The sequence below is a fragment of the Colius striatus genome, chromosome Z, assembly GCF_028858725.1.
Source record: "Colius striatus isolate bColStr4 chromosome Z, bColStr4.1.hap1, whole genome shotgun sequence".
Taxonomy (NCBI): domain Eukaryota; kingdom Metazoa; phylum Chordata; class Aves; order Coliiformes; family Coliidae; genus Colius; species Colius striatus.
In genome coordinates, this window is record NC_084790.1 from 22857849 (window position 1) to 22884940 (window position 27092).

Here is a 27092-nt window from a genome sequence, read left to right on the forward strand (position 1 = left end):
TAATCTTTCCTGCCTGACATGGACAGTACCCTAAAGAGGAGCCTTTTGGTTGTATATAGTGGTCCATATAGTTCATGTTTTTAACTAAGCATACATTTCTGTGTTTATCCAAGTTCTGTTACTTTCCATTTTCGAAATCTAGAAATGTGTGCTAGCAGCTGTGCTCTGAACATGCAGCCAGGTTTAAGTAGTGTAGTTTTGCACCAGTGTCTCCATTGGGTTTGGATATGTGTGTGTTTTCCTGCAGCTGTCTGGATGAGGCTTGTGAAGAGTCTGAACCCAAGGGATTTGGAATATGCCCATATGTCTGCTTTGCTGGATGCACGTTCACAATTTAGCCAGACTAATTGATTAGTTATTGCAGGATACTTGGGATCATTGCTGAGGAAGGCCGTTGCTAGTCAGTGCTGGATTTCTGTCTGTAGATCTTTCACAACATCTGTTTTTTCAAAGCATAGTGCTCTTCTTTAGGATACATGTGCAACTTTTGGGTAGAACAAGCAGCGTTTTGACAGTCCACTGTTCCCATGTTTGAAAATAATATCTACGCTGATAGTCTGCTAATTGTAGGTTCATTTAAGTATGACAGGTGTAGTACATAGAATAGATTTGGAAGATTTAGGTATGAGGTAGGTCGCAATGGCACGTGTCAAGCTACTGTCTGGTCTCTCTAATTGTTTAGGTGCATGACCTTGGCTGGTTCTAATTAGTGGTGAAGTTACTAAGCAAACTGAAGAGAACTCTTTTCAGATGTTACTATTTTTAAGCACTTTTGTTTATTTATTTGTTTGTTTATCTTCAAATTGTAACCTTATTTTTAAAATGCATTAGCTATTTACCTTTTAAATACTAAAATTGAGAAAATATTTGTGTTTAACAACATTTTTACATGACAAATTTACACCTTTCTTCATAAACTGAAACTTTATGTAAATTGCCAGGACTACCCAGAACTTGCTTATAGTAAATAAAGTGGTTAGTGGTTGACTAGTTGATTTAGTTTGTTCTAGAATCCATCATGGGACAGATGTTAGTTTATTGCCACCTAAGAATGAAGAGAAAAAGCTAGAGTTGGCAGACTGGTTAATTATGCAGAACAGCGTGATTGTAAAGTTGCTATCTGCTGCTGCTGTACTGAGGTGTAAAAATACTCTGGGTTTTTGTTTAAAGGGAAGCCTGACAAAAGTACTTCTACACCTTTAAGTAGACTAGTGTTTATGTCAGATATATGCAGTTTAAATTTGTGTTTGTGTTTTAGCCTTTGGTCTAGATTCACTGAGCAGAGGAATACCTTAGACTGAGATGGTTTTATAGGGAAATGAATGCAAATAATCTTGTGCTTCTGCACTATATATAGGAACAGAGAAAATGTGAAGGAATAATAGTCAAGATAGTGGCATTTGACCTTTGATTATGGCTACAGTCCTATAGAAAAGAGGACTGACAGGATCTTCTGGCCTTCAACAACATTAGTATTGAGTATAACCATACAAAAATCCCTCCTGTGATGTTTTTTTCCCCCTTGCTGCTAAAAGCATTCAGAATACTGTTCACTTGCTGACTAGGCTAATTAAACCAGACTCTGTTAGTATGCTGTTTGTGCTATCCTCTCCATGCTTCCCTCATAATTCTTGCAGCTTTTCTCTGCACATGCTTCAGCTTGAATAATTTTTTTTAAGATGGGTGACCAGAAATGTTGACAGAGCTGCGACTGAGATCTTACCAGTTCACTGTAAAATGGCTTTAATACATGCCCCTCTCTACTGAAAATTTCCCCCTTGATACAGCCAGGTTGCAATTGCCTTTTCCATAGCTGTATCTCTCTCACAGTTCGTATTCATCCTGATTGATTAATACATCCAAGTCTTTCTCCTCCTCTGTTATTTCCAGCTGATGATCTCACAGCTTACAGTAGAAATTCTTCCTCTTCCCAGCGTGCTTGACCTTCACTTTGTGCTGTTGCATTTTGTCATTACTATCACTTTGGTCCTCCAAAGCCTCTTCGGTTCTTGAAATGTGAAATGTGATGTTCTGATCTTCCTCTATTGATAGCAGTTCCAACTTTTCTTTCTTTTTTTTTTTTTTTTTTTTTTATTGGCAGCAAATGTCATTGTTACGATCCAATTTTTGCTGAAGGTCAATTCTCAGAATGGCTTGTAAGGAACTCCACTCTTAATCTCATTGTAGTCCAATAGTTTTCTTCCACATTGTAGCCACACTTTTCCTTAGTAAATTCCTTGCTGTTTTGCACTCACATTGTCTTTTTGTGTTTTAATTAGAGATGTCCATACAATCTGGTATTGAAGTGCCTATTTTTAAGACATTTGTTTACAGTGATCTAAAATTTTAGTTACCTCCATGATGTAGGAGATTAGCCTGAGCTGTCTGCTTTTGAATGTTACTGTATCTAAGTCCAGCCTTTTTCATCTGCGTGAGAATCTGACCATTAAAACATATCATGGCTTTATGAAAATGCCAAGTGAAGAAAATGAGGTTCTTCAGTGTCAAAAGGATCATTAGTGACTTTTATCAGTCCCTCTGAATTTCTTATGAAATTTTCTGAAGCTAAATTACACTTATTTATAAACCTGTATAGATCTTTTTATAAGGCCTTTATTTATGAGACTGTATAGGTGTACTTAAAAAAAAAATAGGCAAGTAGTTGGGAACCCTGGTGGTACTTCATCTTTGGATTCTAAAAATTAATGTATAGATTCAGAACTAAATGTGGAGTTCTGCTTGCTGCTTGCTGTGAGAGAGGCAGAGGAATTTATAAAAGTTTTTGTTAAGACAGTAAGTTTTTATTTTTGTGATGAAAATAATTTCAAAGATATCACCAAAAAATCTAGTAATATTCTTCTAACAGGCCAGTCATGGGATTACAGAACATCTTTATGAAATACAATGTTCAAGCCTGTTTTCCTTGTACACTAACACACTCCACAAATCTACTGGAAAAGGTCTGTAATGGTACTTGCCTTGCTTAACCAACATGATTGTTAAACATAAATTCTACCTATGTCAATCTTGCTAGCCTTCTTCCCGATTGTACCTGACTGTCTCCTTTGTATTTAAAAATAGAAATGACAATCTCTCTTTTGCCTTTTTAGCTTGATTAGTTCATAGTGGAAAGTGTAAGACACTTGAGGGAAAAGCTAAATTGAAGGGTTGGGGCTTTCATTCTGAATGTGATTAAGATCCATTGTTCTTCTTCAAGGAGTGATGCTGCTGTCTTTTGTCAAAGTCACATGAAAGTCTTCATTTCAGTGCTTTTTATTGTTTGACAGTTTTGATGGTGCAGAGGAGCATAGTTGTGGTGACAGAGCAATGAACAGCAGGGAGGCGAATGACCCCTTCAGCAGCTGGTGCCAGTACTGGAGGAAACACTGGATTCTGAGAGATTATAAAGGTTATACTCAGAACACAGCAAACCCTGCACCAGAGCAGTGTGTGGTGACCTTCCTGTCCATTCTATAATTCTGTGATTTAGGCTTTCTAGGCTCAGTTATATGTGAACTAGATTTTTGCTAAAGTTTTCACATTTGTTTTTTGTCACAATGATGTAAGTAATTCAAAGTAGAGGTCAGCCACATGTGATACTGTATGTTTTTTGCTCTGTCACAGGTAAATGTGGAGTAAAAGGTTGCTGGTTATAGATGGCTGTGAGTGATTTTCTCCTGTTTCTGTCTTAGTGTTTAGTGCCACTGACACCATCTACAATGTGATGCTAAGCAGCAGTGAAGGACACTTTGTTTTGGAGAGCATAGATGTATCTATATAAACAACCATTTCAGTGATTATTCAACAGAGATTGTAGGAGTAGGATTCTTCTAAGTAAGAAGACTCATATTTTGTTAGGACTGAATACTACTTAAGAGGAAAAAGAGTAGGACTTCCTTAGGAGCATGAAAATACCGCATTGATCCTATCAAAAGAAAAAAAAGTGCTTGTTTTGTACTTTCTCATGAATCCTAACTCCTACTTTTTCATGTTGGAAATTATACTTCTAATTACTCTTTGTCTGAATCTGGTCAACCTTACTGTAATTTCTTCACTTGATCTTATTAATGATTTTTCCAGTTCCATTTTTTTTGTGGGGGAAGAGTGCTGTGATTCAACTTAACATGACAGTATTAGTAGCAGCTTATGTTCAAAGAGAAGAAACAGATACTTTTGATGAGCTTACATATAAACCTCGATAATATTTTGAGTTTACTCTATTGAAAAAAAAAAGATGAGGCATTGTATTTCTTAGTAAATAAAGCTATTTACAAAAGATGCATTTTCTCCTTGATAGTATCAGAGGATTGAAAATGCAATATGGTGAGCCTACGGTCTCTGTGGAGCTTGAAGGGCATGGAATGAAGTGTTTAAAAACAAAGCAGTTCTCAGAGAGAAACGCTGAAAAATAGTGTATGTATTGTTTCAAGTTACGCCTATAAATACAGTCTATGTATGTTCCTCCCTTCTCTCAAGCAAATACACTGTTTTCTTGTGCCATCAGAGGGTCTTTAAGTAGATGTATATCCCAGCACCTCTATATTGAGAGTCGGGATAGACTGTTTTGCTTCAGTGCTGTGTTATCAGTTATGAAATGTGATCCAAAGACAGAGAAGATAAAAAGAGAAATTGTACATTTTCTCTTGGGAGATAGGACCCAGAGCACAGTGTGAAGACATTACAGTGATGCCAAACAAATATCAAGGGCATTCAAGCTCAATTTAACCTCCACTACTTACCCTGCTGTTGTGAAAATACTCTGAAATGTAGCAGGGAGTGAGCCTGGCCAACCATATCTTCACACAAGTTCTGTTTAGCCACTGGAATTAAATGTTAATAGATTAATTTGGAAATCTACTGAACCTGAAATTTCATTTAATAGAAAAGATACACAACTGTAATGTGACTTAGACTGAAAATATGTATTTTGGTAAACTTTTTCAGATGCTGCACCTTAATAATCCTTTAGAAGTGGTGTATCTCAGCATTGTATATCTAGATTTTGGATTACTGTCAAGCATTTAATTTTTTGGGTGGACCTAGTCTACAGAAATGCCCATGTGTTGTCAGAAACAGGAGATAAAAAAGCGAGTTTCTTGAAGCTATATTATTAGTGAGTTGACTTATCTTTTATAGGCATAGAGAGCTCTCTTTTTTGAGTATTTTAACAAAGTTGATGCACACAGGTATAAATATCGAGTTCTTCTGGTTTTTTTTTTTATTGTTTCATTTTGGATTTGGAATTGAAACTCAATGTATATTTCTGCTTCTATCTTTTTTTTCCCACCTAAAAAGCCAGTAATTATATTAGTCCTAAGTCACCAAAAAGATCTGCATTATTTGTACGAAGCTTTTGTGGATTTTTTTTTTCATTTTTTTGTAAGAATGTGCTTGAAGGTGATGATTTATTATCATTCAGATATGCTTGACCAACAAGTTTAGTACATCCCATTCGGTAGTTACCACCGCTTGCAGTGACTATATCCCTTTTTAGTAGCATCTTTAATCTTGATAAGTTACACCTAGATCATGAAATGGAACTTGGGAGAATTGTGGATAATGAAGGAAAAGGAAATGAAATTAAGAGAGCTCAGGAGTAGAAGAGGTGGGTGCACATCTCGAGTAGAAGGGAAATAAGTGTGTCAGGATGGGAAGATCTACTTTTCTCAAACACCTTATGCTTTGAAAGAACCTAACTCTATGGGTAGCTTGCAAAAGTAAAAAAGGGGATGGGTTTGGACATCTAAAAAGTGTACTTTAATTCCTCTGAAAATTTGAGGTTATAGGATGCAACTAACTGCCTAGAGTTACTGTTGTGAGAAATTGATACTGTCGTAACTCAGGAGTACAGTTTTCTGGGAGATGGAGTAGTTAGAAAATGTTAAGTGCTATCACTTCTCATGTAGCTAGGGAAGTTTGAGTTATGTTTCTGTCTCATCCTAGACAGGTAGCAGAGTGCAGTATTTAAAATATTGACTATCATAGCTATACTCATAAAATCCACCAAAAAAGCAGTATAGCAGGTCATGAGATCAGTATTGACTGTAGCCTTATTTTCCAATAATCTATGTAATTTTACATAAATACTTGGCAAAGAGAAATGCATTTCAGTGAAATTACTGAAATATAGCCATTTAAAATGAAAGAATTTATCAATAGTTTATAATTGTAGGTTTGTATTAATCTAAGTTTCATTTACTGTAAATCTAATATGCAGATAAAAGGAACCTCTACCTGTATAAAAGAATGAATAAGCATCAGTCTAGCAGCAATATTTTCATTTTTAGATGAGTATTGTAGGTATACTTTGTGTATGTATTCTGGGCTGACCATATGGCTTAAGTATTCATTAGTACTTTAGATTTTTAAACACTTGGTACTTGCAGACACTGTTAAACATGCCTCTATAAACATCCTCCTTGTAAATGTAGATGGAAAAAAAAGAGTAGCTTCCAAGTTGCTCACTAAATTATTGAAATTAATCTAGTTATGTGTTACTTGCTGATCCTGCAATGTACTGTAAAGTTCATGTCATGATTAATGTCTGCCATTCGGTTGCTGCTGCTAGCAGTGATGTAATTTCATCTTTTCATCGGGGAATCAGATGCAGCTACTTATTTTAATTGAGTTCTTTGCTTGGTATAGCTAAAAAGATCTTCTAGTTTGATTGCAGGGAAGTACCTACTTTTTAAGGTTTTATTTTAATTCATTAATTTGAAAGTTCTTGTGTTAGTTACTTGAGGACTGAGTTATCCTGCATCAAATTACACTGATGTGGTATGTTTTTTCATGCAGCCATTAGAAACTCATGTTGTCTTACCTGTTTGGGCAATGATTTGCCCAAATTACTGATTTGGAGAAGCTAGAAGTACTACTCCAGTCTTATTTTTTCCATGCTAATGTCTTTTGTTGAAGTATTCATTTAAAAACTGTCTGAAAGATTTACTTTAAACCTTCAAGACTTACCTCAAGTACCTTCAGTACTTCCAGGTTTTTAAAGTTATCTCTGTGTTATTAATGAATGAGACACATATGTTATACATTGCCAGGATGTGACATTGGAAGAAGAGAAACAATTTTTCAGTAATTATAATTTGTTTCTCTTTTTTTTTTTTTTTTCTTCTGACTAAAAAAAGAGTGATAGACTATCTTTAGGAGAGCACCACTGGCCTTTTGTTCTTAATTGCGTCTCAAGATACATGACCTTTACAGTCAAAACAGACTCTAGGTTCAAGGATAAATAGGGTGGCTATCAACAAAAGATTTGACTGGCCTAAAGGTGAAAGAGACTTACCATTTCAAATGAATAAATGTAAACTAATTTGTCTGTATTTTGTGGTCTCATCTGTGTGACATTAATTCCAGCATTGCGTGTATTTGTTGTAGCATATTAGCAAATGTTTCAATAACCTGATTGTTAATGGATTCCATACCACCATGAAATTTTTGGTTCAAAAACCCAGACTTTACATTTCACAGTATCTTTATACTTTGCTACTACCTTCCCCTAACTCCCAACAAAAGTACAACAGAAGTAAAACTAAGTCTTTATGATCCATCATTATTTGCAAACCAACAGGAACTAGACATTATGCTGGGGCAATATCACATATAAAACTCAAGATACTTTTTCACCATGCTAATTTGATCTTTTATAAATGTCAGCAAGACAAAGGAGAGAGTAAAATGCCACATGCAAGATGTACGTATATGAGAAACTGCTATAGGTAACAGTGATTGCAGTTCTTTTTTCATCATAGATGCTCAATCTTGAGAGTGCACTTTTTTGAAGTGCTGTTGTTGTAAGAAGGAAGATTCAGCTGTAATTTCAATGAATATCTCATTGTGGATTGATGGGGTAGCAGTCTGTAGAACCAATGCATGTTTAATAAGTGTTCCTGAATTAATTACTCATATAACATTATTGAGCTTAAGCCTACAGATTCAGGCACAAATGAGGATGTGTCTGCTTGTAACTATCATCATCCTACATTCCTTGACTACATGACAATGTGCTGGTTTGTCATAGCATTTTTCTCTTTAGTTGTAGAAGGTGTATAGTAACTGAGTCAAAAGATAGCAGAAAAAAAAAATAATAGTCCTTGAGAATTCTCAGAAAAAGAGAAATCATTTTTGCCAACAACTAAGTAAATTTATGAGCAAAGTCTGAGGCAAACAACTGCATGCAAAATCTTAACCCAAGTACTGATCTTCTTTACAGTGTTGTCAAAACTCTTTATTTAAAAAATAAAATAAAAGTAGATACTTGTGAAAACTGGGATGGGGTAAAGGGTTGCAGAGTATATGGAGACATGAGGTATGGGTAGCTTCAGTGTATGGTATATAGTCTTCCAGGAGGTTGATATATTTCTTTCAAAGATCAGTAAATCTAAAGTAATATTAAACATATTACTGACACTTGGGAAGTTTACTTCAAGTTGTATGTGAGATCCTTAGATCTTAGAAAGAAACTGTCACGTGCTGGTTCACTGGCTCATTCCTCTTGAGTATACAGTGTTGTTTATGCATCTGTCATTTTGACTTATTCTGTGTTAGTTAATATTGAAATATATCTATTATAAGAATTATATAGATGGAACTAATTGATTACTCAGAAGTTTGAAAATCAAACTACTTTCTCTCTAAAAATATAAATTCAGAATTTTAACTACAGCTCTGTCTTTATGAAAACTATCCTTCTTACTAACTTCTTTTTTGTTTCTACCTCTTTGAAAATTCACCCATAAAATAAAGTTAAAAATGCATCCTATTTCTAGACAATAAATACGTTTCTGGAACCACAAAACCATGAGGTGAAAGGAAGGAAAAGATGAAAAATTCAACACTCTTCTTAATACAAACCCCAGCAAGCATCATACCCCTTAACTGCTCCTTTGATCCTTGTATGCACCACAAGGAGAAGCTTTCTGGAAGAATTTACTGGGTACTTCTCTAAGGTTTACTGTAATTTGACAGATAGAGAATCAGAGAATCTTAAGGATTAGAAGGGACCTTGGAAGATCATCTAGTCCAACCCCCTGCCAGAGCAGGACCACCTAGAGTAGGTCACACAGGAACTCATCCAGGTGGGTTTTGAATGTCTCCAGAGAAGGAGACTCAACAACCCACTTGAGCAGACTATTCCTGTGCTCTGTCACCCTCACAGTGAAGAAATTCTTCCTTGTATCTTTTTGGAATCTCTTGTGTTCCAGTTTATATCTCTTGCCCCTTGTCTTATCACTGAACATCATTGAGAACAGCCTGGCTCCATCCTGCTGACACCCAGCCTTTACATATTTGTAAACATTAATGGAGTCACCAAGCTCTTACTTGTTAAGGACAATGCATAGTATTTGTGGCTAGTGACTAAATTTATGGCACTTGTAAACAGCTTCACAAAAAGTTTCAGAAATATTTGTATACTGTTTTTACCACTTAAACATAGTTAAAATGCCCCCCAAAAATCACAAGGCTTCCAGTTTTAAGTTGCAATCGTATTTTATTTTTCTTGCATTTTTAGAATTTCAGGATTTTTTAAAAAAAATCTAATATGGACATATTTTACCTTGTGTCCTGTTTTTTTTTTCTCTCACAGAGAAATAATTGTCATGCTAAATAGTGTCTCAAGTTTTACAAATTGGCTTAGTAGAGAAGGGGTTTTAGTTTACATTGTGATTTGTAAGATGTGGGATTTTAATGTGGTAGTTGTGGACTATGCATTTTAAATACAAGTCTAGAATAGATCTGAAGCTGATAGTGATAAAATATTGCTTGATTTATGAAAATGCTTCTTAATAGATGCACAACTATAAATATAGTTCCTTCAGTTTATTTTATAACTTGCGTCATTCATTTTATGACTTTTATTGAACAATAAATAACAAAAAATTTCTCACTGAAGTGAGAACTTTCTCTAAAACTCTCTCTCTCTGCACATTTTAAAATAATTTGATCTTCCTTTTTGTCCTCTTCACTCTTCTTTTTTGCAATACTTATTTTGACTGTACCATTTGTTACATTGTTTTAGAAAAAGATTAAATTTAAAAAATAGTAAGAGTGCCTACAAAATTGAAAACCCAAATAAATTATAGATAATATAATAAATAGAACAAAGTTAGTGATAACTTTATAATCTCTACATTGCCATTTTCATCTGATTTGCTTTTTTTATTTTGGATTTGAAACCAATGCTTAGACTTAATTTGTATGACATTGATTATCATAATTTTGCAAATTTTTTTTGCTTAGAGAGGTATGCAAAATAGAGATTGGCTATGTATCTAATGAAACATGCAGAGGTGCCTGACTGCAGAGGTCTTACTGGTGTGACCATACAGCTCTTATACATCTTGAGGCACTGTTTGACTATTTAAATTACTTAGAAAAGAATGAGTAAATTGGATGATAGTTTAGACTAGAAATCTCATAATGCCAACAGCTAGATGATGAAACATAGGGTACATTATAGAAGAGAAAGGAAAATATAAGGGACATCCCTAGGTAGTAGAGTATTACAGGGTGTCAAAAAACAGAAGCTGAGGAAATGAAGAGGCAGCTTGTCCAATTTGTGTGGTGATTTTATAGAAACACAAAGCTGTGTTTTTAGACTCTGATGTAGTCCGCTTGCAATATCTTTGTCTTGAGTAGATTTATGAAACTTTAGGTTTCCTTCATTACCCTTTTGTAACTCATTCTTTCAAAACTAAGATTTTTTTTCTTTTCAGGAGCAGAGACTTCTTTGTTTAGAAAGACACACTTTCTGCACCAGCAACATTGAAAGTGTAAAGCAACTTTTCTGCTTTCACTCAGTTGCAAGTAGAAAGGCTGCTAGGATTTATTTTTTTATTTGTTCTATACTGAATTCTATAGCTTGTGTAACATGTATGGTAAACATGGTCATGAACAGATGCCTAGTTAACACTTATTTTACAATCATTTCACTTTTCTGTACTTGCAAAATGGGCTTCATAAGCTTAGCTGGTTCTTGTGGTTTTGAATTGATCTTGATGTTGAAAAGGAGTTTGTGAAGAGGACTTTTTCTAGTGCTGCTTTTTACTGCATTTTGTTCAAATATTAAAAAAGTGTATTGTTAGTTTTTTCTTTTACTACGTAGTTTTTTCTTTTACTACGTCTTTGTGAAAGTATGTTTTGCATCTTTCCAGCTATGGATGTGTTGACACTAAATCTCCCTTAGCACAAAGTAGTCTATTTACTAAGTTTTACCATGTGAAATGACCAGCATGAGCACAGATCTCGTTTTTATAACAATCGTCTGAATATATAAAGATGTGAAGTATATGCCCTTTACCATCTATTTTTTTAAACAAATTTTTTTTTCAATTTTTTTAGTAATTCACATTCCATGAATGTAACTTTGTGATTCTACTTTTCCCTGAGCTCTTTTCAGTTTGTCTGCATTTGAAGTATCGCAACTGAAATTGGACACAGCTGATGCCTGCCTTCTACAAAGAAGCCCTCAAAACAACGAATCTCCATGTGTCTTGTGTACACTCCTGTTAATGTTCTAGAGAGGGCAGTATCATCCCACTGATGATTTAACTTGCAGTCGACAGTAGGTTCAGAATCCTTTTCCACATATTCCAAGGGGTCACCATTTGTGTGAACGTTTCAGGATTAAATTTCTTTCAGTACTGCTGAGGAAAGCATGGTGGCATGATTCCTTTGTTGGTGATGGTTTTGTTTTTTGTTTCCTCAAAACCTGGAACGTTTTTCATCCTTTAGCAAAGGAAAGGGAGAGGGAAACCATCTACATTTGAAATGCTTGATAGCAGAATTCCAAGAGGCTGATCATTTCTTTGTTTTTCTTTCTGTTTCCTCTCTTCTCCACACCCCTTGCCCCCCACCTCTCCAAATCTGTGACACTGAAAAAGAGATGAAAGAACACCATAAAGAACTCTGCAGAGACTGACTACAGAGGTCACTCTTCTATAGAGAAAAAAAAATCTTAAGACTTTTTTGTTTTTCCAAGGAGAAAATAAAAAAGAGTTTCAGGAAAGAGTGCCATAATGCAAATCTTTCGACTGGAAAGTCTCTGAAAAGAACAAAAACCGACTTAGAGCAGAGAATTCTTCGTTCGTTTTATGGGAGCAATGACAGCTCTTCAGACTTATGGAAGACAATACAGCTTAGGTTTTGGTTTTGTTTTGTTTTGTTTTCTAGGAATATTTGAATCTAGTCCTTGGATTCTGTTTCAAGTCGTATTTCCCTAAGGAACTTATAAAAAGGTATTAATACATTTACATGTAAATCAACCGTACTTGTAAGGAATTGTCATTAAAAATAATAAGCAGAGCCTTCTCAACAGTTTACACTAGTAATTTTCAGTATCTTGTGCAGACTTCATCTGTGCTGAGTAGATGGTAGTCAGTGTCAGGAACTCTGGAAAATTCAAAGTGATAAAATGGATGCATGTAATATAGGAACTGCATGAGAGGAAAAAAGCAGGGGAAATTGCTAGTGTCAGTATCTTGTCTGGATTGCACTTCATATGTAATGTAACTCTAAAGTGAAAGCAGTCATACAGATTTGTTATTACCAGTAAAAGCTATATGGCATTGACTTTATTTATGTGCATCAGTGTATTAACTTACCAAGGTGTTTTTCAATAAAGGACTGATATTCATGAAATAGTGACTACAAGGTGTATGTCATTTTTAGCCACATGAACTTGTATCAACCAAATTACTGAGACATGTTAGTCTAAGTATTATTCTATTTGGCCACTTATCAGAAGCTTCTGATGAAAATTATCACTTTAGAACCCATTTTGTATGAATGAGGTACATTCATAAGTAGTAGTTAGCTTATTCTGGATGAAAATGAAATGTAACTGTGTTTGTAGTTTTCTCTGAAGTCACAATAGGATGGTACACCTCCTCATATTTAGCTTGTTGCTTTCTCTGTAGCCATGAGCTGAGGATCGTATGAGGATATAAAATTCTTCATTTTTTTACATGAAATGGATCTCTGAATGCAAGTTTTTCACTGAATGCCCAAGTAGCTTTATTTTTTGTTTTCATCTTAGAAACTCTTTGAATTTCCTGTCCTTTAAAGCTTGTTATCTAACTGTACTCAATGAGGTATTTAGGGGGGGATAAGGAAACAATGACATTCTTATGAGAGTAAAATTATGTTGAGAATCAACATGTTATTTATTGCAAAAATAAACTGAGTTACAGGAAATCCACACACAAACCCCTAGCTTTTGCCCACATGCAAAACAGATTTAAAATAAGTCAATTAATTAATTAAAAGATAAACAAACAAACTAACATATGCCTCTGTCACACTTAGTTTCAGTTAAGTTCTAAAATTCCAGATTGAATGCAGCTGCTTTCCAGAACATCTCTAACTATGCTGGTTTATAACTCATACTTTATCATTAGTAACAGCTGCCAGGATCTGAATCTTTATATGCCCTGAAAGGTGCTTTTTAGTGTTTTTTGAAGGTTAATAAGAGGTGTTTTTCTTTCCAGTCTTCTTGCTCGTTCCTTAAAGGCTATGAAAACACTGTAACCTGAAAGACCATGTGGAACATATTTAAAACAATGAAGAGACTTTTCCTCATGGTACTATTCTGCATTTCTAATTTGCAAAATGGAGTATTACTAATCTGCCTCTCTGAAAGCAATATCTATTTTAAAAATCATGTCCTTTGCTGTCTTTGGTGACATGTGGATGTTGGACGTCCCATCAGGATGGAGTTAAACATTTTTGCTCACAGAGCAGAAGAGAAATATTATCTTTCTTTACTTGAGCTTTATTTAAGTTCAAGGAACCATATTTATGGATCTGTCTTGTTCAACAGAATAGAGTAGTTCTGAAGCAGACTGGAATTTTCTCTTTTGCAGCAAGCAATGCTTTTCTCCTTTTTTCTTTAACGTTTTCCACAATTCTTTTTATTCTGCCTATTTGTCATCAAATAATTTGTCTGAAGAACAATGTTGTCTGTAATTCCTTTCTTTCAACTTGAGTTCATTGTCAGATCTTAATCTGCTATTCCACTGTCACAAGATCTTCTATTACTGTTTCTGAGAGCACAGTGTTCTTGTACCAAATTGGTGATGCATAGCCTTGTGACTCAGGAGGGGCCACTTCACCCACTGCCGCTGCCTGGGACAGTTGGTTGCTGTGAGCAATGAAGTTACTGTGACCTTGCTGTGTACCTTGCCAAGGCCAGCCAGGTGAATTGGCTTCAGCTGGCAAGCAGGAATATTTGCTCTCGTCTACAGTAGTTGCTGTCACAGTCTCTTACATCACTTTTGGTGGCAGCATGTAGGTTAAATGCTGTAGCAATAATAACCCCACACAAAATAGAAAAGCAGTGTGCATTTCAGTCATTTACTAGTAATTGTGTTGCAAAGATTTTTCATCTCTTTCAAAAGCAAGTTGAAATAAGCTCCTTTTTAGGAGTTGCTGAATATTACAAATTCAGGACATGTATAGTGATCCCAATAATGGAATGATTGAGGTGACAACTCCATCACCTGGTTTATGGAAACCATTTGTGTTAGCAGCTACTGTGCACACAAGTGTGATAAAAAGAGCAATACCTTTGATCCAGGGCAGGGAAACATACACAGAAATTGGAGAGGCAGGAATGCCTAAGAGGGTCTATAACATTATTATGCAATCTTGGCCTTGAAAGTTTGTATTTCTTCACAGAAACCAACAGCAAAGAGGTTTCATGTGGGTTTCTATTATGACAGCTGCTACACTAGTGGTTTCATTTTGTGAAGCCTTACCATTTTGAACAATGCCTTATTTTTTGGTTCTCAAAGTTTTACCAAACGGTGAGTATTTAAGGGATTTTTCCACTTTTTGTATGAACTCTGCCATTCCCAGAGGAAAAGAGTTGACTGGTATATCAACACTGTTATGTATTACTTCTGCTGATTCATTAGATCTAAAATAGTCCAGATGTTGGAATATATTTTGTTTAAACCCTAGCCAGCAACTAAGCACCACAAGACCCTTCACTTACTTCTCCTTCCTTCAGTGAGATAGAGAAGAGGATTAGAAACAAAGGTAAAACTCCTGTTGAGGAAAGGAAAATTTAATGGGACAACACAATAAGAAAAGAAATTAATAGTAACAATAATACTAATGAAAGAGTATACAAAATGAGTGATGCACAAGCAGTTACATGACACATGGAACCTGATATGCAGCTGGTCCCACAGCCTGGTGTTTCTTCCCACTGTCCAGCTCCCCCAGATATACATTGAATATGATGTCATATGGCATAAAATATCCCCTTGGCTAGTTCAGGTCACTTGTCCTTTGTGTGTCTCCTCCAAGCTTCTTGTAAAAATTAATTCTGTCTCACCTGGACACAGGACAGAGTGACATTGCTAATGGATATATGTTCTGGAACCTAATCTGAGGGAGAATCATCTGGAAACTGTTCTGTGTTTTGGGGATTGCTTATTAGGATCCTCTAACCTTTTCCCATATTGTATGTTTAAAAAGACAAGCCACACACTTTTTAAAATTCATTACCAAAGTCAGATTTCTCTCCTGTGCCGCAAGTTGTTAAATACCTGTTATTTTTATTATTATTATTCTGTTTTAATAATTAGGTCCAAGAGTTGCTGAATCATGTATTGAACAAATTAATTTCTTTTCATGTTTGAGGCTAGTGGCATAGCATTTAATTGTTTTCACAGCAGAATAATAAACTGAAGAAACTAAGGCTATGGTACTTCAGTGTATACAGTACCACAACTTCTATGGCTCTGTATTTGAATGTTTATGCTAATTATGCGATACACTTAGGCATTTTGAAAACAAATTGTCACCTAAAGGAAAATAAATGGATGTAGAATTAAACTGAAAGACATCTCCTACTTGTGTGGTACAGTTGTATGTGTTTTTAGTTAGATGGTTTATATTTTCTGTTGCTACTAGATGTCTGATCAGAATCTATACTCTAAGGACAATGAGGCTTCTAATATTTGATCTCTCTTCAAAGTCTACCTCTTTTTTTTTGTGTGAGTGTAAGAGTTATCTTTCATTCTGAGTGTTTTTCATGACACTTCCTCTGACATTTAAGGAGCAATCTTACTCCCTGTCATTGTATTGCAGTCCTTATGTAAGACAAGCTGATTTTGTTGCTAATATAAATAAGCTTTCCCTTCCCTAAATTTCCTAGCATCCTTTTCCTGTTCTTGTGCCAACTTGACTCACATTTCTTGCAAATGAATCTTCAGATTTGCATGTAGCAGTTTTGATGAGGTCTTACTGGTACCTGCTTGCAAAGAGTTCCAGCAATTTAATAGCTGGGTTTCTGCCCTTGTCCTGATGAGGCCTTCCTTTTCCATACAGTAGTAAAACTTGAATCATCTGTGTAGCCTGTGTTTGTCTTCTCATCTTCTAGCAATTTGGACCTTTTTTTTTTTTTTTATTCTAAGTTTGGTAGAAATAAGAGAGTCATCAAATATAATTTATTTCCTGCTTATTTAAAGTGCAGGATGTACTACTCCCTGTAAACCCATGTCTTGCTGCTGAATGAGCACTTACCATATCTGACAGAAAGGGTTTATATACGAAAGAGAAGTTATAAATGCCTCGGTCTTACCTGGACCACACAAGAGTATGTACAAAGGCACACACTCCATTAAGAACCATGTGCAATTATCTTTTAAAGTTTTAGTTTCTCTGATGCTTCAAGTAAATCACTTATTCACTTGACAGTATGAAAGATCATTTTCCCTCATTTGATTACCGTACAAGTTCTCAAATATTTTGGTTGTTTTCCTTACCTGTCTTAAAGAAATGGCAAGCCCTTGGCATTCAAAGTCCTGAACAGTTCAGTAAAAAACGATTGTTTTTATCATACATGTTAATGTGTGAGAGCTCCAGTCCAACAGACCATTTAAATGTGCTCACTAACTTTGCATCTGTGACATTTCTTCCATAGGACTACTCAGATATTTGAAAGTGATTGAATTTGTGTACTCTGTTGTACTGGAGCAACTAGAATCAGAAAATAAAAAGTGTTGCATCTGTGTCAAAAATATGTTCACATTATCTGTTTAAGAAAATGTACAAAGATTACCTCAGTGGAGCAATGAGAATCACAACATATGCTTTTTGTTTGATTGGGTTTTGGTATAGGGATTTTTTTTGTCTTTTTCTTTTTTTGTATTCTTATTGTTCTTTGGATGGTAATATTACTTCTATGTGTGAAGGCAAAAGAGACTTAGGTGCTAAATGCATATGCTTCAAAGCAATTCAGGAACAACCAGTTTGTTAGTCTAAACAAATTGCTATATTAAACAGATCTGTACTTTGGTAAAAGTAGTTTACTGTCTGTTTTGTTAGAAGTGATACACTATTAAAATATGTACCTGATGTGCAATAGTGTTGCTGCAACAGAAACTGTATCTGTTGAGTCCTTGGGCATTCTGGCACTTTTCAAAATGGTCTTCTGAAAGTCCACTAAGCATTTACTGTATTTCTGAAAGAAATTGTCTTTGAGTTAAATCTCTCTTGACAAAGTTCTAGTTGTGTGTATGACTACACTGACTCTCCAGACCTGCAGAGACTCAGTTTTCCCCCCTTAAATTTTGGAATGAATGAACAATACAGGTGACTTCTTTGTTTGGGGATTTTACAAATATCTTTTACTGTAATAAATAGATATAATATCCACTTGAAATATATTGGAAAAGCAGTCTAGTTAAAGAAGTCAGGCTATTTACTGAAATGTGATTGAAGCCGTTTCCTTGAAGAACAGACAAAAGAAGTTATTTTTTGTTTTAGGAAAAAAAGCAGTGCATGAGACTGGCAATTTTACAGAAGTTAAGTTTGTGAATGATGGTATTACAAGAATTATTCTTACAAGATAAACATTGAGACATGTTAGTGCATATGTCTTTTATGGATGTTGTAATGCTTAGAGAATGTTTAAGCATAAATATAAAATCAGTGTTTTACATTTGCCGTGGTGATAATAGTATCGCAAGATCTGTGCCTTACTGTCTTACTGAGGGAAAGAAGACTAGAAGTCTTTTAGGTTTAAAATATATACAGTGTCCTCAGATGGTTTTATTTTTCTGTTTTAGCATTTGTATTATTTATTCTTAGCATCTTATGTACATAATTGGTATTAATGGTACTAAAAGCTGGATTAATGACCAACATACACTTACCTTTATGAAGCTCTTATGTTCAGAAACAAAGCCTACTTTTATATCCACACAAAATAAGATCACTTCTTTCCTGATTTCTAAAAATTTTACTTTCAGTCTGCTCTTCAGTGTGTTGTAGGTCCCATGTTCTCATGGGATCCTTTGCTTTATTGAAATTTGAACTGAGACTAGAAGGTAAAACTGTAATTTATATTTGATTTGTAGTATAATAAGAAGCTGAAGTAGGCTTGAGTAGATAAAGTAGTATATCTGCTTATTCCTGAAAAAGCTGTCTTACTCATTCTGAAGAGATAGATAGAGTGGGTTGCAAATCCAAGAAGTTCACATGTGTGGAAGGCATGGTGTGAATGATTGGTATCTGCAATCATTTAACTTTTCCCTGAACACTAACTGCCTTTTGAGGCATGTTTTATGAGAAGGGCTGTAAATACTGTGATAGACAAAATGAAAATGGAGGAAAGCCAAGAACTCCTACTAAAAGTGTCTTATGCCCAAGTGTGAAAATACATATTTTCTGTTCAGCCTGAATTCTTCTGGAATTCCCTTTGTGATTCTCCTGAGCAGCTGGAGAGGTACGTGGCTGGTGGCAGCAGCATTTGGCTGCAATCCTGCTGCCTAGGAAAGTGTCGATGTTCATGGGATGAAACAGGAGGGTCAGCATTTCATAAATACAATGCTGCTCCTGCCTCAGCAAGCCTAAATGTCCCCTATCTGTAAAATTTCTCACTCTTCCTTGCCCACTCAGCAGCTTCTAAGTATCCAATGATTAAACTCAAGCCCTGGGATTTTCAGCTTTCTCCAAGCCACATGATGCTGTGCGATGGTATAATGGAGTAATAAAGGATGAATGGAGTTGCTTTGCATGGAAGCTTTCTAAAAAAGGTCAACTTTAGACTCTGCCTAACGTGCAGGAATGGAATCACCAAATCTCCTGAGAATCATGGGAGACTGAGTATATAGAAATGTAGACAGCACAGTGGGAATGGCTGTAATAGACCATTTTCCTTATATCTTATTAGTGGTATAATGTAAATAAATAATCAATACTGTAGAAGCATAGTTATTTCCCCAAATTAGATGAAAAAACAAGAGAGTGAGAAAAATAATAAACATTTCCTTAATGAATTACATGTTGATGAGAAATGTTACATTTTTATCAGTGTGAGTTACAAAAGGGCAATAATCTTTATGAGAGATGAGGTTGACTAGACAGAATTATCTGTAGTGTTTTTTCTAGAATTGTGCTCTTTGTGCCAACCAAGTTATACGTCTTTCTCTAATACCATTTTATAATGCTAGTTATAGAAGTTTTGTGGTAACTCTATGAAAGTTTCCTTTTGGATGAAACTGCTGTATTTTACAGGAATCATTCTTTCTTATAATTCTCATTTTAAAGTTCAAGGATGCTGCATCCTGCTGAGCCATTGGGTGTTTCTATTTTCAGTCCTTTGTGTGCTACTTGAGTCATATTGATTTCCAAATACTATAAAACTGTACAAAACAGGAAGAGTGTAATAGCCTTATACAGTGACTGAGATGTGGATTGGTTTTTGTTTGGGTTTTTTTTTCCCCAATTAAAGTATTTATTAAAATTGCATAAGAATAGCTCAACATAATACAAAGCTGCATTTTCTCTGTTTGCAACTCAAACTATTGTTTCATGTTACTGTTCAAGTGTAAGCTTTATCTGCTGTGGAAGAAAAGCAAGGGAGAAACTTTAATGTCCTCTGAAGTCTAACTATGTTGAGAAATGTAGTAATAGTATTTTCTGCTTCTGATATATACAGGTAGTACAATACTTCCCCTTTTCTTAAGCAAAAAAAACCCCAGAGTACTTATTTGGTCCTCTCCAGAGATTTTAAGTTCTGAGACTTGATAATTTCACGTAGCTGGTCACTTCTTAAGAGTGATGAACAATCTGCCAGCTTTCCTGCACAGACATTAAGTAGTCTGGTGGAAATTGTGCACAGGATTTATTTTTGTGATCTTAAGGGACTCTATTCATTTATTCTCTTCATACATGCCTGTGCCTTTCTGTGATGGACAGAGACAAGAATCAGAGGCTGCAGCCAGCAGCACCAGAACCCACCTCCCTCCTGTGAGACAGAAAACCTGCTTTCTGCCAGTTGCGTGGTCCTTGCACTGACAGGGAGAGCAAGACTCAGGTGCAATGCTTTCTTCTGGCTAACAGCATTTTACAAATGTGCACTTGGCCTCTGATTTTGATGTACAGCTCATACACTGAGTCATATATGGTTAGCAAGTGTGAAGATGTGCACCCAAAGGCACTGGCTGTTAGCAATTTAGGTCCCACATACATATCCTTTATTACTACTAGTGAAATTATTGGTTTAAAGAGAAAAGGTGTCAGAGAGGTGGTTGTATTTATCATTATGAAGGCTTTATTAATCTATATGGTGCAGGATGGTTTGGAATTTTTTCATGTCCTGATAAGGGGGCTGGGTTGTTTCTATAGTTCCTTGTGAAATGTAATGGTAGTGGCTTATATATGGACAAATCTCAGTCTAACTTTGAGTGTGGATAAGTGTTAATCTGTTTGCCTAAAAGTGCATAATAACCTTGTGACAGCAGAATATGAAGTCCTGTGTCTGTCCATCTTTCATGCTGCTGCTTCCTGCTCTTTTGGAACACCTGTCATGTTCCAAACAACTCCTTTGCTATTTGTGTATCCTCTGCTCTTCAATTCCCTGTACCTTTTCTAAGATCTGCCTTTTTAGGAGCACACCTCAGGAGTGTGCTGAAAAACAGAGAAATGGGAGGGTGATATAAGGGCAGTGAAAAGAGTAATTAGAGCATTCTGTATTCAGAAGTATCTCCTCAAAGAATCCATTTAAATGGATTGAAGGAATAGGCATATGAATTAAGGGCCTGACAGGAAATTTGTTACTTTGAAGACCAAGGAAATAAATGAATAAAAGCTTCACCAACATTGGGTTAAGATTATTCACTGGTGCTCTGTAGTTTTTGGTGGTGTAGAGAATAGGTAATACAAAGCCTCTAGAGACCAGAAAGAGCATGATGTAATGTATTCAGCTTCCACTGGGATTTTAATTCTACTTTTCTGGAATGGTGCCTCACTTTATCTTCACATGCTTGTGCACAACCTCTGCAGGTGCCCTGATAGCTCTGGGCACAGAACACCTAGGTTCTGTAGGGCAAAGCCCTAACATGTCTTTCTTTGCCTAGAAAAATTTGAATTTTTAAGTAGGTACGGTAAGTAAGGTTTTTTCCCAGCACTGAGCTTAGTCTTCACAAATTGCATCAGATTTGCCTGGGATTTTACTCTGAGACGCTCCTTTCACTTACGCCTCTCTATACTTTCAGGATTCATTGTCATATATGCCAGTAGGCTATTAGGAATTCCATGACACGAAGGCATTTTTGTTCATCTCTAGGGAACCTTTGTAGCTGAATCATTGGGAATGAATGAATGAATCACAATGAATTTAGTTCAGCCTTGAAAAGAGGCATTCTTGATTCCTTGGGATAAATATATACTCTTTTCAAATCACAAGATGCAGCTCTTCCAGGCTGCTCTCACTAACAACTCTGCTGGTTGCCACACCGAGTGTTAACATAGTGAATGCAGCTGGAGTGTTTGCAAATATGTGCCGGAATGTAAATGTGTGAATACAGCATAAACAATAACACATTGTTCTAGTTCATTCATATATCTATTCATGTATCTTGTAGCAATTTTCAGGCCCCTGAGAACCATCATCTAGTCTGGCTTCTTGGCTGTCCATCCTGTATGGGTTTCTCAGATGGTTTCTTTCTTCGGGAGTTCATCTTTGATCTGCAAAGAAATTGAAAGATGGACAATCTCTGCTAAATGCTGAGATTTTTCTATCTGTGAACTCTTGTCACTGAACTGTTCCCAGGGATCGCTGACAGTTCTGACTTCATAACCAAGGTCCCATTGGAAGAGTGAAGTATTTTTCATTGCTTAAGGCCAGTCTAAGTCCATCCAAGACAACACTGGTACACTTGAGCTGCACTTAGTTATAAGCCATTCAAAATGTATTGGGAGGGATCCTTTTCATTACTTTTCATAGGAAAACCTGGAAGAGGGTACTAGGATTCTTGCAATAAAGTTTTTATGTCGAAGTATAAGGTTGCTGAAGTTCTTTTGCTTCGTTTCTGTGTACATGGCTCAGAGAGTCCTTACAGGCTGTAATTCAGATGGAGAGGATCTAGGAAGAAGGAGCCTTAAGGGGAAATCTTAAGAGCAGCCAATTGAGGAAGAATACTTTCATTGAACTTGAATTTTGAGCACTCAGTAATGCAAAACATAACAAGGGTTTACATATTAACTTCTGCACTGCCTTTTTCTAGAGTCTCAGATGTGCCCTTCCTCTATTCATTTTCTATATGTGATTGAGCTGTGTTTTGGGAGAGCTATAGTCTCTAAAGCTTTAATATTTCGTATTACTTTATCCGTTGTACTTTGCTGGCTTATTATGAGAACAGTGCTTGCTAGTGCTCTCTGTTAACTTTTACAGTTATCCTTACAAACAGTAATTGATCTTGTGATAAATTTAAATATCCTTCTTTAAAGATATGCTGGGAGATTTTTTTTCTGTAGCCAGGTGATAATTTTCTTTATTATATTTCCAACTTTAAACAAAGCTCTTGTTTCTCGGCTAATTAAATTGTGTGAGTTTTCTTTCTTTTTTTTTTCTTTTGATGGAAATATTTTCATATTTAGTGCTTTTTGACCTCTTGAGATATTTTGAAAATTAAGATGGTAATATGAAGAAGTCAGAAGACGTATGTTATCCAGTCTTGGTTTAGACATTTGTAATGAATTCTTGGGCCTCAAGTGAGAATATATCAAGAAAAGTTTAATTTGTTTAACCAGAACGATGAAGGAAGTTTGTTCAGCATTATACTTCATTTTGACACAATTCTAGTCACATTTTAATACAATTAACAATCTATGTGCCAATAAGTGAAGATGGTGTTAGTTTCTGCTTCTTTATTCCACTTGCTGCATTTTGAATACAATGTTCTAAGAGCAGTTGTTGAGGGGTGCTATATCGTGCTCCTATTCTGTTATCCCCTGAATGCTGCAATATAGGTTGCACTAGTAGAACTTACTGTATTTGAAGTAGCGCCCAAATATATTATTTTTAATAGTATATATGTGTTTCACAACATATTTATACATTCTTTAAGACATTGCAATGATCTATAATGTCAAGCTGGATCAAGTCAGCAGAAGTTTTTTCAAACTTCTTGCGGGATCTGTCAAGAAATATATGCTATATTTTCTTCTTGAGCAGATAGATTTTTTTTTCTGTTGTTATAAGAGAAAATAAAAAATATTCAGGAAACACTGTTTTTCCTAGTGCAAACCTGAGTTCTCTCTCACTAACTTCTATATTATTATAATGATCAGTTCTACAAAAATTCAATAATCTGAGTGCCTTCTTAAGCAAAGTGAACCAAAGCATTTTAATTCATAAGCTTTAGGGTCTTTCCAATGTTCTGTTCTCAAAGCTGTATGGTGGAAGGGGTTTGCCCTTTTTTTTTTAATTAGGAAAATTAATTTTTTCTTGATCTTACAACACTTTTCTCCTATGAGATACTGTCCAGTGCCATTTTGTTCTGTTAATAAATGAAATATTCTAGAAATTTGTTAGTTGTAGTCACTTGGCTTTATCAAACTAAATACTCTGAACATGTCAGTATGCTCTTTGTTCTCTTTGGTGTTCAGTATGTTGAGGGGGAGGCATGGCAACTGAGGCAGCCATGAGCTTCACAAAATAGAGACAGGTGGTTTTGGGATTTTCTACGTTAGACAGGTCATCAAGACTTCAGCTCAAGCAAGTGGAATGCTTGAGTTTTAAGGGTTGAGTTTTGGAGCTTTTCAATGGTATTACATTAATTGTCTTAAACAGTAAAAGGATTAAGGGATTCCTTTCCAGGAAGCTGCATGTTAGACATTTAAGGGAAAGATGGGAGCTCTACAAGTTGGAGCATAGTCTGCTTTTGTTGGAAATGGGAGAACAAGATTTTTTTTGGTGAGCAGCATTACTGAGGGACAGCAAAATCTTAGACTGTATTAGAGGCAGGGTGCCAGAAATTGAGTATTTTGTGTATAGGCAAAAACATATTAATGAAGTCTAAACTATGATAGAAAAGAAGGGATGCAATATTGGTAAATACTCTTGCTAAGGACAAGAATCCCTATCGTCTAAACGAAAGTGTGTTGTAACTAGAAAGGTAGAGGGTACCCTGTGGTGGCCCTGGGCTCTACAGTTCTTAGTAATAAATATGTTCTTTTTTATCAGAAGACAGTGATACCATGCAAAAGCTTTTCACATCTCTTCACATCAGTGTGAGGTCTTTTACAACAATCTACAATTTATTAATCTCCAACATTTCTTCTCTCCTGTGAGGCTAAGGCTGAAAATTCTCAAATGTTGAACCACAAAAGAAATCAGTTTGAAGCTGGTATCCAGATTCCTTCCAAAAGGAGCCTGAACTTTCCTTTTCAGTGTCTGAACAGTATAGAGTGGGACAAGAGGTGAAGAGATGACTACTTCTGTTGATTTATTTCTTTTTAAATTCTGTGTGGTTAGTATATGAAAAATGTGATCTGGTACAAGCTATGCGTAGGCTGCTGACAGCAGGATGCTGTGTGGCTTGTGGGATAAACAAGTGTACCTGAGTGTCAGGCACTGGTTGTGCTTTTTAGAGTGTGTAGAAATCTACTGATAGAGAGCATAGTGTGTCAGTGTGACTGTACATGGTGTGTTAGTACTTGTATTTTTCCTTTGTTTTCTCAGAGGAAAAAGAAAGACTGTCCATTTATATAGTCTTTATTCAGGAATATTTTTAGGAAAAATATACTCCGTGATCAGCTGTTACCTAGGTAGCACACAGGAATGTTCATATGCATTCTTTGGATTTTGAAGAAAAGGAGCTGAAACTGATGGAGACTTTGAATTCTAACACAGCAAAAATATTAAGCAAATTTTAGCCAGCATCAGCTTTTGAGCTGCTTGACTTAGTTTGATAGATTATTCACAGATGACTGCGAATTCTGGCCAAATTGTTTATTTAAATGTATCATTAGTGGACATCTCACCATCTTCTCATCCATTTCATCACAGTGTGCTTCTTCATTTCAAAGCTTATTTTACTTAAGAAACCACTTTATTTTTTTCCTAGTTTACTGGCTGTGCTCAGAAAATGATGATTTTACCACTCTTTAAAACAATTTATATGTTGTTCACATTACAACAGATACAATGTGTGGTTTTTTTCTGTCTACTTGGTCCATTTTATATGATAATGCCTCAAGTAATCTATTATTTAATGAATAGTTGACTTTTCACCAGTTCTTAGATTTTATCCTTCAGTTTTTGTTGCTAGATATTTCATACAGAATGGCTCAGGATTTCTGGGTACAACATGTCATACTATGTGTCATGCCTTTTGCTATTTAAATACTTTACTTGCAATGTAAGTAAAAACAGCCTGGATTTTTTACCCAAAACTAAATTTTAACTGGCAGACTGGTTCCTTTGGGTGATACTACAGTTGTGGTTTGATCTGCAGCATTGCAGACCAGAAAATCAAATCCCAGTAGAAGAAAAGAAAAAGAGAAAAAAGGTTATTGTATCTTCTTTTATATTATTTTTATACCTTTACAAAATGCACCAGCAAAAACCAGCTACTTACTACCCTTGGCAGCAAAAGAAATTTGTCTTTATCAGGCAGGCTGAAGACCATCATAACTACAAAGTTTTCTTCAGGTCTTACAGTAGGTGTGGGAAAGTCACACAGAGATAGGGATCTTGATTTCTTGTCAAGGAACATATCAGACTCTGCAATAACCTGGATGGCCTTCTGCCCTATGCTACACAACAGAGTAGCAGATGTTTGACGGGCTGCCAACAAGAACTGGTAGCTGTGAGGGTCTGGCTGGCCACCAGACAACCTTGAACTGATCTTGGAAAATCTTGGAAGCCAAAGCTTCTGGCAGCCCCTAATGATGCTGCTGTTAGACCTGGATCTCAGAAACCTCAGTATCTGTATCATTTGCTATCCAGGGATGTCAATGATTTTGAAATCACAAACTTTTGGTGTCCTGGCACTTTGGCTCTGCAGCAGCCCTCAGGACAGATTGATGGAAAATGTGAGAACTTCGCTGGCCTGGTGTCTTTGACAGTCTTCAGGCCCAGGGAGGCTTGAAGAGGAAGCAGCAGAGGAGCTGTCAGAAAACCAGACAGGTTTGTAGCTAAACTTTTGATAGAATTAAAATTTTCTTTGAGAACTTGTCAAATTCAGCATTTTCTAGCAGAAGGTTTCTATACTGGGGCGATCTTGTCCAGTCTTATTAAAAGCTTAATTTCTTTCAGCCTGAAGAAAAAAAACAATGAGGAGACTGGAAGTTGGTAATACCTCCTTTGCATCTATGTGGTTAGGATGCTGTTCTGGTGAAGTCTAGAATAAGACAGAAAAATCAAACCACCAGAATATCCATAAGAAATTAAAGGGTTGGGTGTTTGGTTCTGATGCTGTTCTTGAAACAGCATGAAATGTTTTGCAGTTCATTTAGGAGTTTTTTGAATATTGAGGGAGATCGGAGATACGAGGTTATGCATAATTTCTTAGCCCTTTCCCATTTATTCCTGATTTACCCTATGGCAGATCACAGCTGTAGTTTGCAAAGTGGTGTGCCACCCAAGATGTTTTGCCTGTATTCAGTAGTTGAAATCTGAAACATTTTGCATGCTTACATTTTTATTCCTGAATATTTGTTCAACTTCTAAGCTCTTGGTTTAAAGTTTGGGGTTTTTAAAAAATTACAGAGTTTAATAATAAAATCTTGACCTCAATTAATTATTTGTATTTTGCTTACTAGCATACCAAAGAGGGGGA

At 35.8% G+C, this 27092-nt stretch overlaps 1 protein-coding gene across 4 annotated transcripts in view; it reads left to right on the top strand.

The window, feature by feature from the left end:
- Positions 1-27092, top strand: part of COMMD10 (COMM domain containing 10) — a 114774-nt gene that overhangs the window by 61016 nt on the left and 26666 nt on the right. Inside the window, exon 6 of one of the 4 annotated variants that reach the window (XM_062018568.1) lies at positions 11892-12078. The exons of 1 other annotated variant lie outside the window; for it this stretch is intronic. In XM_062018568.1, coding sequence (XP_061874552.1) covers positions 11892-11897 — 6 coding nt within the window. In that variant the 3' untranslated portion in view covers positions 11898-12078. Of the gene's footprint in view, positions 1-11397; positions 11845-11891; positions 12079-27092 lie in introns of those variants that run through there. 2 more of the 4 variants (XM_062018565.1, XM_062018567.1) reach the window with 2 other exon arrangements.